The sequence below is a fragment of the Xyrauchen texanus genome, chromosome 28 (genome assembly GCF_025860055.1).
Source record: "Xyrauchen texanus isolate HMW12.3.18 chromosome 28, RBS_HiC_50CHRs, whole genome shotgun sequence".
In the NCBI taxonomy this organism is placed as follows: domain Eukaryota; kingdom Metazoa; phylum Chordata; class Actinopteri; order Cypriniformes; family Catostomidae; genus Xyrauchen; species Xyrauchen texanus.
This window is the reverse complement of record NC_068303.1, coordinates 34,687,950-34,701,840: the sequence shown is the minus strand read 5'-3', so window position 1 is coordinate 34,701,840 and position 13,891 is coordinate 34,687,950. Positions and strand designations below refer to the sequence as shown.

Genomic DNA, 13,891 nt, shown 5'->3' with positions numbered 1-13,891 from the left:
AAGTATTAGCTGTAATTCAGTGAATATGCCGGTCTTCTAAAAAAAAATATCAGTGATCGGATCAGTATCGGTGGTCGGTATCTGCCTCAAGTTTCCTGATTGGTGCACAACTAACTTGTATTAAAATTCATGGGAGAAATGACAATACCCAATTTGGTGGGTGTATCCAAGAAAGTCCAGATTGCTTGATATGAGCTATAGAAGCACAATCTATGGTACCATTGATGTCAGATATTACCGCTGATTTGAAATATGTTATTTGATCATAATCTTGACCAACCATTTTAGAGATTTCCATCTTTCCCCATTCAAATACAGTAGATAGCAGCTGTACACGCACGCCATTTTGCCTCCATGAAAAATAGCTGCTGGGGAGCGTTTCTAAGATGGCCTCGAAAGGGCCTTCAGAGCTGTTCTGTTCTATGGCACCATATACTCTTAGATCATTACCTAGCTTAAGTATTAAAGGGAGAGCTAGCACCCACGGTGGAAAAACACATTGATGATAAGCATATGCAGAGCAAGGGAGGGCAGTGGAATCAAACTTGGGTTTAAAACAACCTAAAGAAGCATTAAGAAATGCATTAAGAAGACAAACACAGGCTGCTGAAAGTGAAGATGGTCAACGATAGGAAAGTGTGAAAGCTAAAGCAAACATGACCACAGAAATTCACAAAATTCAGAATAGCAGAAAAAACAGCAATTGGCGCTGATACACAACAATAAAGGTCATCTTGACACAAAATATCTTACGAGCATCTGTGTGCATGTTTGTTCTCTGAGCACAATATGGGAGGTAATGTAAGAGGCAAAAGGCACACGCTATCTAAATCCATACTACTCAATCTAGATGCATTAACGGTCAATATGTTAACTGGAGCATAGACAACACACATTCTATTGACAGAGAAAGAGAGACAGAACGAGAGCTATGCAGACATTGGTCTGGTTTTTTAACTGACTGGAGCATTGCGCCTCTTACAGGATGCTGCAAGCACACTGCATGTGCACAGTTAGGAATATAAACCAACACAGAATGCCTCTGCTAAGAGGTCTAATAGCATGTCTGCATATCCATTACAGTGATAATAAATACAATTATAGTGTGAATACCACAGTATTTCACGGCATTTCCAGTAAATATTTATACCTCAGTTTGTAAAAACAATACAAAAACATTAAAGTACTTACAATGGAAGTCTAAAAGGTTTAAAAGCAGAAATGTGCAGCTTGTATTAAATCACTTATTAAATATTGCATTTTAGTGGTGGAAATTGTAGGTTGATGATAGGAATACTACTTTTAGAAGTATCGGTGCAACATTGAAAGTGGCAAAATACGGTCTGGGTCATTGGGGTGGCACGGTTACTCACCTCAATCCGGTTGGCAGAGGACAAGTCTCAGTTGCCTCCTCTTATGAGACAGTCAATCCGTGCATTTTATCACGTGACTCGTTGTGCATGACACCGCAGAGACTCACAGCATGTGGAGGCTCATGCTACTCTCCGCAATCCACGCACAATTTACCACGCACCCCATTGAGAGCGATACCCACTAATCGCGAGCATGAGGAGGTTACCCCATGTCACTCTACCCTCCCTAGCAACCGGACCAGTTTGGTTGCAAAGGAGACCTGGCTGGAGTCACGCAGCATGCACTGGATTCGAACTCGCGACTCCAGAGGTCAATACTCACTGAGCTACCCATGCCCCCTGTCTTTGATTCTTAATTTTCAGTTCATTGTTTATTTAATATGATTTTAGTCTATTTTATAGCAAGGTAGAAAGGTAAACATTTGATTTATTTAGAATGTTTCGTATAGTTCTAGCGTTTGGGGTCTCATGCTGACGTGTATAATGTTTAAGTGCTATAGCTATTATTTCGAATGAATTTGATAAATCTGATTTATTCTGCAGCTGTAAGATTGTCCATTAGACTTCCATTGTAAATGCATTACTGTACACAGGTTTGTTTTTTAAAACATGTTTTTAGATATTCCATTAATATAAGGCAGTTGTTTCGGTTCTGAGACCACAACATTTAGAAACAATTATAATAATAATTCTACATGTGCAGACTTGCAGCTAAGAAATATGTTAATGATAAGTTCTATGTGTTACATCTGTGGAATGATCGTGTGTACGTGTTACCCGAGTAATGCTGGACCAGCTGTTGAAGGGTCTCAAACTGAGCTCTGGTGGTGATGTAATATCCTCCACTGTCCAGCTTACGGATTTTATAGTGCTTCACATGGTCCCCCTTTACATCGTCCCAGTCATGGATAGACAAAGAGAAGGCACCTGCCATACAGACGTACAACAGAAACAACAGATAAATGGTGTTGTGTAGTGTAATATGGTTGTGAAGTGCAGTACATGGTGTTGTAAAACTGTGAAATACCTTTAGTCGTTTCGCTCTCACGGATCAGGTAGGTGCCACGTGGGTTTCCTATGGAAAGAAGTTGTCTTTCTGCATCCTTACGGCCCAACTTACCAAAATACCAGCTGAGAGAGAGAGAGAGAGAGAAAGAGAGAGAGAGAGAGAGAGAGAGAGAGAGAGAGAGAAAGAAACAGTAAGATGTCCTTTGTCAAACTTCAATTGAAGAATTATATTAGCATGATATTATAATTAGAAGTATGATATTAGCAGTGTTGGTAATCATAGTTCTGGTTGGGCAGAACACATCTGTAAGATGCAGAAAACATCTCCAGATGTGTATCTTAAATGTATATTTGTAAAAGAAAAAAACAAGTATATGGTATAAGTATTAACCTCTCTGAAACAAGACTTAATATATTATGTCATTCTGATAGGTGTGGGTGAGAAACAGATTGATATTTAAGTCCTTTTTCACCATAAATTCTCCTCCCTAGCCAGTAGGTGGTAATATGCATGGAGAATGGGACTCACCAAAAACAAAAGAAGAAGAATGTGGAAGTGAAAGTGGAGATTTATAGTAAAAAAGGACTTAAATATTGATCTGTTTCTCACCCACACCTATCATATTGCTTCTGAGGGCATGGATTTAACCACTGGAGTCGTATGGATTACTTTTATTCTGCCTTTATGTGCTTTTAGGACCTTCAAATTTCTGGCCACCATTCACTTGCATTGTATGGACCTACAGAGCTGAAATACTCTTCTAAAAATCTTAATTTGTGTTCTGCAGAAGAAAGAAAGTCAAAGACATCTCAGATGGCATGAGGGTGAGTAAACAATGGGAGAATTTTCAATTTTGGGTGAACTATCACTTTAAGGATTTTTGCTGGAAAATAAGACAAAAATACTGAGTATAAAAATTATTTTATTTTGCAATTCAAACATCTCCCTCTGGTTAAAGTTAAGCATGCTTGACTGAGCCAGAAGCTGACATCAGTCTCGCTGTTGAATGGAAAAACATCATAATAAGACATCATTAATCCATACTGAAACTTCAGAAATTAGGAAGGAATCCCATCATTAAATGTTTTGTTCTGCCCTGCTCTGTTTTTACTTTTTCTGACCTTTGGCCCCAAAGGGACACTCCACCAGAAAATGGAAATTCTGTCATCATTTACTCATATGAAGTTGTTCCAAACCCATGACTTTCCTTCTTACGTAATAGACAAAATTATATGTTAGTGAATGGTGACTGAGGGTTACATTCTGCCTTTCTTTGCTTGGAAAAAAGATGCAATAAATGTGAATGGTGACTGAAACTGTCAGTCCTAAAAGGTGCACTCAGTCATTTTTTCCTCCTATAGAAATTAAAAGTAATTTTAAAACATGTGCATAAAAACCTGAGCACTCGCATGAGATGAAGAGTTCAGTCATATCAGTAACATTATAAAAGCTGTTTCATTCTACATGGAGAGGGTCTCCTCATGGGGGCTGCAGTGTTAGAATCACTTGACCAGCTGAATACCAGCTTATAACTGGACACTTTCACTCAAAGTAATCATGCCTGACTGTGAATAGTGAATTCGGTAAAGTCATACGGATTTGGAGCAATAAAAGGGTACATGGCTGGATTTATTTAGAGAGGGCCGAGGTTGTTATACATACTACTAAGAGGGTTATGAGTTAAAGTGGGAGTGATTGGAATGACTTCACCCCCACCCTGAACACAGCTGGTTTGTTCAAATAAAATGTTGAGTGTATCTCACACACAGACAGATCCAAGACTTACTCCTCAGCCTGGATGGAGTCCACTGGGGCAACGTAATTGCTGGGAATGTAGCCGGTTCCTCCTGTAGTGAGAGAACGTGCATCCCACCAGTCACCCTCACTGACATACAGAGAAACACACACACTTAAGCTTCTTATCAGAGTGACACTGAAGAATATTTCATAGAAGCTTAGATAAAATAAACAGTATATACAGTTTACAAACTCTGTTCTGTTTATATTCTGTTCATCTATCCTACCATTCATCCATTTGCCCACATTATTATTAATTCTTCCATCCATTCATCTGTTGATTTATCCATTCATCAATCCATACATCATCCCACCCACCCATCCATCCATCCCCTGTATTTTTATTCATTCATCCATCCATTCATGTTTATCCATCCATCCATCTCTCTGTTTGCCAGTATTTTAATTCATTCATCCACCATTCCATTTATCCATCAATTTATTCATGCATACATTTGCCCATACATTTTTTAATTCATCCATCCATTCATCTGTTCATTTCTCCATCCATGGATCCATCCATTTGCCCACACATTTTTTAATTCATCCATCCAACTGTCCATTTGCCCATATTTTTACTATTTTATCCATCCATCCATCCACCCACCCATATGTCTATTTGCCTTATTTTTATTCATCCATCCATCCATCCATTTGCCCGTATTTGTATTCATCCATCCATCCATCCATCTGCCCATATTTTTTATTCATTAATCATCCATCCACCCACCCATATTTTTATTCATCATTCATCTATCCATCCATTTGCCCGTATTTTTATTAATCATTCATCTATCCATCCATTTGCCCGTATTTTTATTCATCATTCATCTATCCATCCATCCATCCATTTGCCCATATTTTTATTCATCATTCATCTATCCATCCATCCATCCATCCATCCATTTGCCCGTATTTTATTCATCCATCCATCCATCTGCCCATATTTTTTATTCATTCATCATCCATCCATCCATCCATCCATCCACCAACCCACCCATATTTTTATTCATCATTCATCTATCCATCCATCTGCCCGTATTTTTATTAATTCATCCATCCATCCAACTGTCCATTTACCCATATTTTTACTATTTTATCCATCCACCCACCCATATGTCTATTTGCCTGTATTTTTATTCATCCATCCATCCATCCATTTGCCCGTATTTGTATTCATCCATCCATCCATCCACCTATCCATCCATCCATTTGCCCATATTTTTTATTCATTCATCATCCATCCATCCACCCATCCATATTTTTTATTCATCATTCATCTATCCATCCATCCATCCATCTGCCCATATTTTTATTCATCCATCCATCCCTTTGCCCATATTTTTTATTCATTCATCATCCATCCATCCACAACCCACCTTCCCACCCATATTTTTATTCATCATTCATCTATCCATCCATCTGCCCATATTTTTATTCATTTATCCTTCCATTCATCTGTTGATTTATTCATCCATCCATCAACCCATCAGCCCATATTTTTATTTATTCATCTATCTATCCATTCATCTGTTGATTTATCCATCCTTCCATCCATCCATCCATCCATCCATCCATCGATTTTTTTATTTGTTTGTCCACCCCCCTTGCAAGGGAACCCTGTATTTACAAAGACATTTATACTGTGTGAGAAAAATAGTACACATATTACAACATGGATTACTTGGCTTTATATTGTCATATTACTAATGCCAAAAAAAGTTATTGAAGTATTACTGTTCATTATATTATTATTGCTATTATAGTACATCTAACATCATTAATGCTACAGTAGATGTATGCACCTAAAGCGAAACATTTTCAATTATATTTACAATACATATTATTCCAAAGCAGTTTTACAGAACCTATTGACTAACAATGTGAGCAAGCTAAATGCAACAAAGGTGAGGAAGCTCTATAGAAAAACAAATACAAACTATACTTGAAAACATGCAACACATGCATATAGTGAACATACATCGCAAGGAAGGAGAGAGAGCAATGAAAAATAATTCTGATTAATCTCATGGTCTCTGAAAACAGTAGTAATGTAAAATTTTGTAAATGTGATAACCGCATTCAAAAGAAAAGTGTTATTCCAATCCTATTTGTTAGGAATGATCACTCAATCACAGCGTGTCTGTCACTGTCTCGCCTCAGTCTCCTATAAACCCTTAAAAGTCTGCAAAAACACCACAAGCAAAAAAAAAACACATTCCACTAACATCTAAAACACACACACATGCACATGCACACACAAGCAAAGACAGAGTGGAAAAACAATCTGCCTACAGCTGGTGTGTACTTATGTGAATGTCCCATTTATTCGATAACACTCTATTCTCTAGTTTTAATGTGCCCTTCATATAATAGCTCTCCCCACTAACAGATCTCAAATAGCCTGTGCTCTTCACACAAAATCATTTCCAAGAAAGCCTTCTCTCATCTCTCCCAACGATTGTGTGCACTTACTGCCCAGACACATACACAATGCCAGGCGCTGTTTTTATAATATTAGCATGGCTGGAGAGGAGACGCTGTAGAGAGCAATGCAGGTTGCATTATCGCCAGCAGAGAGGACGCTGTGCTGCTACACACTCTTGCTATGTTCTCAATTGAACATTAGTGTACTAATTATTGCATAATGTGCAGCTAGGTTGTATGCCATTTCAGAATTGAATTGACAATGGTTTTAAAGTTATCTGAAAGCAATGTGACAGACATTTTGTGGTGTTGAATGGCAAAATTAAAATCTGTTTTGACAGCAGTGCTATATTGTTTTGACAGTATTAAAATTAAAATTAGTTAGAGAAATATGCCAATTCATTTGAGAAATAATGCACTCTGCTTATCAGGGAATGTATGAATAGGCATAATTAGTCAAAAGTAATGATGCCCTGTAATTCCGTTAAATAATGCCGGACTCAATGAAATCTTACTGAGTTAATCTCGTCAACTAAAACACTGATGAAAATGCTTGTTGACAAAGGGCTTTTGATTGTCAACAATAGCAAAGATGAAACGTCTACAGTATTTAATGTGCGTGTTTACATCTGGAAGACGTTTTTTTAATGTTGTTTGCTCATCAGCAATTCGTTTTTAATGCGTATGTCAATAAATATGCCTCAGATGTCTTTGAGACTTTTATGATTTAGAATGTTTGTCAATTTGAACTTTTTGTTGACGTTAGCAGATGTTATTGATGCTTTCCAGATGAAAAGATCTAAAACAGACATTCTGGAGAGAATGTGCTATCTGGGTTGTGAATACGCCATTTCCTTAAAAACACGCTACACGTAATGAATATCCTAACCTGTTGTAACGCAGTTCAGACAGGCAAGGAGGTGGCGAGAACGGGCTTGATAATATAAATTATATTTTTATGACAAACTTAAACAAAAGACAAACACACACGACGGACATGTCCATAAATGATCTCTCTCTCTCCCGCACCATCCTCCGCAGTCGGCCTTTAACCCTCTCGGAGGCTTGATTAGCCTGATAAGGGACCGGGTGTGTAGAATCACGACCCGGCCCCGCAATCCGCCCTGCCACATTCCTCCCTCATTCTCTCAGGCAGGGGAGCCCCCGGCATGACGTACATCCCCCCCCCCCCTTTCCCTGGCGAGGGGCGTGCCTTTTGCCCCATCTGCCGGCAGGTCATCCCTGTCTACCTGGATGAGGGAGGGGACAAGGGAGGGAAACAGAAATAATAAAAATGGGGGAGGATACTTCCTGTAACAGTGTAGTATCCCCCAAAAAAACACTATATAATTTAAACGAGAGGGAAAAGGCCAACGGGAGCGGCATTGAGAGAGAGATAAAAAAAAAAACACTTACACGCCAGTTCTCGATACGACGCAGCTTGTTCCTCGGCCACTCCTCCAACTTCTAACGGATGACAGCCGCACCTCTCCAGGCGGATCAGAGGCAGTCCTCCAGCCCCTGGCAGAGGTTCTTCCGCTCCCACGTTCTCGGGAACAGAAGGGGTCTCCCCCGCCCCTGGCAGCGGTTCTCCCGCTCCAGGCGGTCAGCAGCGAGCCCCTCCCGCTCGCGGTAGGCGGTCTCAGACCCGCCGCGTTTCAGCGGCTGGTAGGGGACTCCTCCACCCCTGGCAGCGGCCCTGACCGCTCCAGGCAGTCGGTTAGGAGCCCCTCTCCCCTCGCGGTCGGCGGCCGTTCCTCCGCTTCCAGGTGGCCGGGCTCCTTGTCCCCCAGCAGATGGCCGCGGCTGCTCCGTTGGGGTGGACGGTAGTGGCGAGAACTCTACTACGCCTTATCCCTCCACCTTCCCGGGTTTCCGCACCAGTGTAACGCAGTTCAGACGGGCAAGGAGGAGGCAAGAACCGGCTTGATAATATAAATAATATTTTAATGACAAACTTAAACAAAAGACACAAACACACATGATGGACATGTCCGTAAACGATCTCTCTCTCCCGCACCATCCTCCACAGTCAGCCTTTATCCCTCTCGGAGGCTTGATTAACCTGATAAGGGACCGAGTGTGTAGAATCACGACCCGGCCCCGCCCTCCGTCCTGTCACACCTGTCTTAATGTGAGGAATTCACAACAGACTAACTTCTAAAAAGTAGCTAATACTTCAACATATTCATTATGTGCTATTATGTTCAGAGCTCATGTATTCCGGGCAGTTTTTTTTCATAATAAACGTTAGTCCTTAATATGTTTGATACGTGTTTAAATAAGTAGTTTATCATAATTTGTATTTATTTTTTTCAATATTTTGGTTAAAGTTTGGTCTGTTTTTGTAATTTTGTACATTGACGTGAATTAAATGTTAATTTTGTAGACTCAAATTATGTCATTTAATCAGAGTAAAATAGCTGAAAATTTATTTGACAAATGAAATGAAATAAATGAAATATTGATCAAATTTAAAGTACATTTTAACATAAGACAACAATTATGACACATACAGGTGCGTCTCAAAAAATTTGAATATTGTGGAAAAGTTTCATTACACATAAAGTGAAATATTTCAAGTCTTTTTTTGTTGTAATCTTGATGATTACGGCTTACAGCTCATGGAAATAAAAAATCCAGTCTCTCCAGTCTCTATAAATATTAGAATAAAGAATTTATAATACAGAAATGTCGACCTTCTGAAAAGTATGTTAATTTATGCACTCAATACTTGGTCGGGGCGCCTTTTACTGCAAATAATTATTGCTCAGTGGTCCAAAGTCCTCTTTTCAGATGAAGGTACATTCTGCATTTCATTTGGAAATCAAGGTCCCAGAGTCTGGAGGAAGAGTGGAGAGGCACAGAAAGTCCAGTGTGAAGTTTCCACAGTCAGTGATGTTTGGGGGTGCCATGTCATCTGCTGGTGTTGGTCCACTGTGTTTCCTCAAGTGGAGAGTCAATGCAGGAGATTTTAGAGCATGCCATGCTTCCATCAGCTGACAAGCTTTATGGAGATGCTGATTTCCTTTTCCAGCAGGACTTGTCACCTGCCCACAGTGCCAAAACTACTAGTAACTGGTTTGCTGACCGTGGTATTACTGTGCTTGATTGGCCAGCCAACTCGCCTGACCTGAATCCCATAGAGAATTTTGGGGTATTGTCAAGAGGAAAATAAGAGACACCAGACCCAGCAATACAGTCCATCAATAAAATTCACTTTATGTGTAATGAATCTAGAATATATGAAAGTTCTACTTTTTGTATTAAATTATGAATAAATAAATAAATAATACTTTTCCATGATATTCAATTTTTTTTTAGATGCACCTGTATTTATTTGTATTTTTTATTTTTTAATTAACAGTGGTATTGAATTTCTTTGAACTGCAATTCAGTAAATTCCTCTTCCTGTCATTCCACCAATTTTGCTAAACAATGCTGTAGGAGTAGTGGGTGTGATCTTTTAATAGTATGCAGGCTTCTCTTTGTGTAATCAAGGTACTAGTCACCACAGACCCAAAACGTTGACTAGTGGCAAAAGTACTAATCGACTAGTACACTGGGTGTAAACCCCTAGTCCAAAGTTAGGCACCCACACACACACACACAGTCTCGCAGTCATGAATACTTGCAGCGACGGGTACAATGTCTTACGTGCTGTTGATGATTTGAAATTTTTCTCCTTTCCTGAAGCTGAGATCATCTTCAGTACGAGCCTCATAATCATAGAGAGCAACAAACAGAGTGACACCTGAGAGAGAGAGAGAGAGAGAGAGAGAATAAGTATAAAGTAAAGCAGTGATTCCCAACTAGGATCCTGGGGTTACTTGAAAGGATTTGACTTTGCAAATACAAGCTATACAACACAAATTACGACTTCTACCGTATATAAAAATATTAGGCTGTTAAAGATTAAAATGATTAAATTATAAAACCCTTAATCTTGTGTGTGTGTTTTTTTTTAAATTAACAGCTTATCACATTTAGTTACTTTTTAAAGGGATAGTTCACCCAAAAATTATTTTACTTGTATATTGACTAATTTAAGACTTCAGGCTATCAGATACTGGGGCAAAATTCTGTAGGACATTTGACTTCATGTTCTAACTGTACACTCTTAATCAAACTGCTTCAGTGGTAATTTGTGACACCTTAAAGGGATAGTTCAACCAAAAATGAAAATTCTCTCATCATTTAATCACCCTCATGCCATCTCAGATGTGTATGACTTTCTGTCTTCTAACGAACACAAACAAAGATTTTTAGAAGAATATTTCAGCTCTGTAGGTCCATACAATGCAAGTGAATGGTGACCAAAACATCGAAGGTCCTAAAAGCACATACAAGCAGCATAAAAGTAACCATATGTCTCCATTGTTTTAATCCAAGTGATATGATAGGTATGAGTGAGAAACAGATCAATATTTAAGTCCTGTTTTACTATCAACTCTCCTCCCTGCCCAATAGGTGGCGATAAGAACAAAGAATGTGAATCTCCAAAACAAAAGTAGAAGACTGTGAAAGTGGACATTTATAGTAAAAAAAGCACTTAAACATTGATGTTTCTCACCCACACCTATCATATCGCTTCTGAAGGCATGGATTTAACCACTGGAGTTTTATGGATTACTTTTATGATGATTTATGTGCTTTTTGGACCTTCAAAGTTTTGGCCACAATTCACTTGCATTGTATAGACCTACAGAGTTGAGATATTCTAGAAATCTTTGTTTGTGTTCGGCAGAAGACAGAAAGGATTTTTATTTTTGCTTTTGATTTCGAAACATTATTTATTCACAGCCCTAGTTTTTATTGTTTTAGTCTGGTGATTGCTTTTGTGTGTGTGTGTGTGTGTGTGTGTGTGTGTGTGTGCGTGTGTTAAAATCATAAATGAACAATTCCAAATCTGTTCGGCATATCGTTTGTGGGACAAGGTGCACTCTGTGCTGCCTGATACGACTTATACTGACACCTAGTGTTGTGTTTGCAGCATCATACAAAAGCAAAAGTTCTTATATGCCCTGTTTGCAGAAAGACATAAATAATTTATTAATATAAACTAAGGGTAAATTGTACACTACCTAAACCACAAACTACCTCAAAACAATTACATACTGTTTTAAGAACCACAGCTCTAGTGTGAATGCACCCTGACACATAGAAAAGGACACTGTCTGGTGTAAAATATCTGAGGTTGGCTGAATTGAGCGCTATCTCCCAAATGGATTTTATAAACAAAGCTGTGTAGAATCGAGACTGGCCACTTTCATTATGTCTGGCAGTGTGAAGTCATCTTCAGTCAACTATTGTCATTTGAATTGTCTTGGGAGCGCTTCGCCTGTTACATTTTCCCTCAAATGACTCCCACAAGATTTGAGAAATTCGTCCATGGGACACAAGCAACGAAAGCCCCTTCATTAGATGAAACCAAACCTAAAATAAGTCATTATGTGCATAAACAATAGTGCAGGATTGTAAATCAGCCCTGGGATTCATGCCACAGATCAAGCTATGACTGAAAACTTTGAGATCTTTGCCATTAGATGACCTATTGGGGATTTGACCATAAAGGGGAGTCACACTAGATTTTGAGCAAGCTAAATGTCAGACCCTACATTAAAAATGGGATTGATGTCACACTCATCTTAAAATATACTGTCTACTTAAAGCTGTGATATCTGTGCCATTAGGATCATCAAACAGCATTGCAAAAATAATGACTCATTTCAAACATGCGTATATGCACAGGGCACAGATGCGTGTACAATTGTATACAAATGTGTCAGGAACATTTCCATTATATTTATATGACTGTGTGCTACCTGTGCCTCCTCGTGTACGGAGTGTTCCGTGGTGTGTTGACGTATTGACCCCTCCAAAGACCGTCACTCCCTGTGTGACCCCAGCACCGTGGAAGTTGTTGTAGTTGGGAATGCCGGTGACCCCAGTGACCCCGCCGAAACTGGGGTAATGCTGTGGCGTGGGGTCGACGCCATACCGATAACCCACTCCACTCTGAGACAAGCTGGTGTCCCGGTCGTCTGTTAACTTAGCTGCCTCTTTGTCCTTACATTGCATACAGCCCATCCTCTATGATCTGAAACAGAGACCGTTTTGGTGACATTTCAACAGTAATCTGATGACTAAGACAAACTAAAATTGTAAACGTATTAATTGTGTAATTTCTGCACCACTAGAATTGCCAAAACGGAATTCCAAAAATCAACATACAAATGGCTTACGCCTCCTACGCAATACACGAATTTCAAAGATGTTGGATCGTGGTACCATTCATATTACACAACTGTCTGTCTTGTCATGGAAGTCGTAGCGTTTTCAAATTACACGAGGAATCGGCGACAGGGGTGAACACATTACAATGCTACCATGCTAGTTGATGTTCTGTTGCAGGTACATCAGGACTCCTCCCACTGAAACTTCCCGTGCCCCATTTCATTGGCTGTATGTCAACGCTGCTGTTGTATTCAGTCAAAACATATTTCAAATTGTGCGATTTGGAATCGCAGACAGGTCCAGATATCTTGTTGACATCGGTGATGCATCAGCTTTTCTCTCAAATCCCATCTTTGATCATTCATACATTGCGATCGTCGCTCACGGGAGTGAGCTCTAATTTGCCTACGATTTCTGGCTTTTGTAGGCGATCTCCACAAAAATGTTGGCGAGTGAAAATTGGGCTTAAAATCGTGTAGTGTAAACTCGGCATTACATGCATGTATAGGTAACTCTGCACATTAAACGGGTATAGGAGAAAGCATTTCATCATTGAAAAAATTCCACACTCCACCTTAAGGACAAACTGACTCTCCAATTTTATTTTGGCTAGAAAAACTCTTCTTGTGTGGCGCAGGAAGTCCACTCACTAAAGCACTACAGACACATGAATAGCGCTTCCATTAATCAGTACAGGATTTCAAAAGTGAATTAGGAAGTTCTGCCCATCATCCATCAACAGTACAACAGCTGAACTGCCTGACGGACAATAAACTCCCAACAGGAACCTTGAAGAACTCTGATCGCTCTTCCAGAACATCCTCACAGTGAGAAACAGCAATAGAAAGGGAGTAGGAAACAGACAGTCTTTCTGTGGGGAGACTAATTTACCAAAACAGAGGCAAAGAACTTTAACAAATATATCTGCGTTTATTAAATGAAATCCTAGTGCCTGCAAAGCAGAAAATCACTGAGTTAGGAAAGTTAGGAAACGACGTTACACCACTAATTCATGTGACTTCATCAGTTCATGAGTTTGAAAAGTTGT

The 13,891-nt window shown here is 39.4% G+C and overlaps 1 protein-coding gene across 4 annotated transcripts in view; it reads right to left on the bottom strand.

The window, feature by feature from the left end:
- fynb (FYN proto-oncogene, Src family tyrosine kinase b) overlaps window positions 1-13,891 on the bottom strand; it is a 105,586-nt gene that overhangs the window by 25,801 nt on the left and 65,894 nt on the right. For all 4 annotated transcript variants that reach the window (XM_052095254.1, XM_052095253.1, XM_052095250.1 and 1 more), the window contains 5 exons: window positions 12,432-12,706; window positions 10,264-10,360; window positions 4,169-4,267; window positions 2,401-2,504; window positions 2,151-2,300 (listed from right to left, as the gene is read on the bottom strand). In XM_052095254.1, the coding sequence (XP_051951214.1) occupies window positions 2,151-2,300; window positions 2,401-2,504; window positions 4,169-4,267; window positions 10,264-10,360; window positions 12,432-12,696 (715 nt within the window). In that variant the 5' untranslated portion in view covers window positions 12,697-12,706. The remainder of the gene's footprint in view (window positions 1-2,150; window positions 2,301-2,400; window positions 2,505-4,168; window positions 4,268-10,263; window positions 10,361-12,431; window positions 12,707-13,891) is intronic.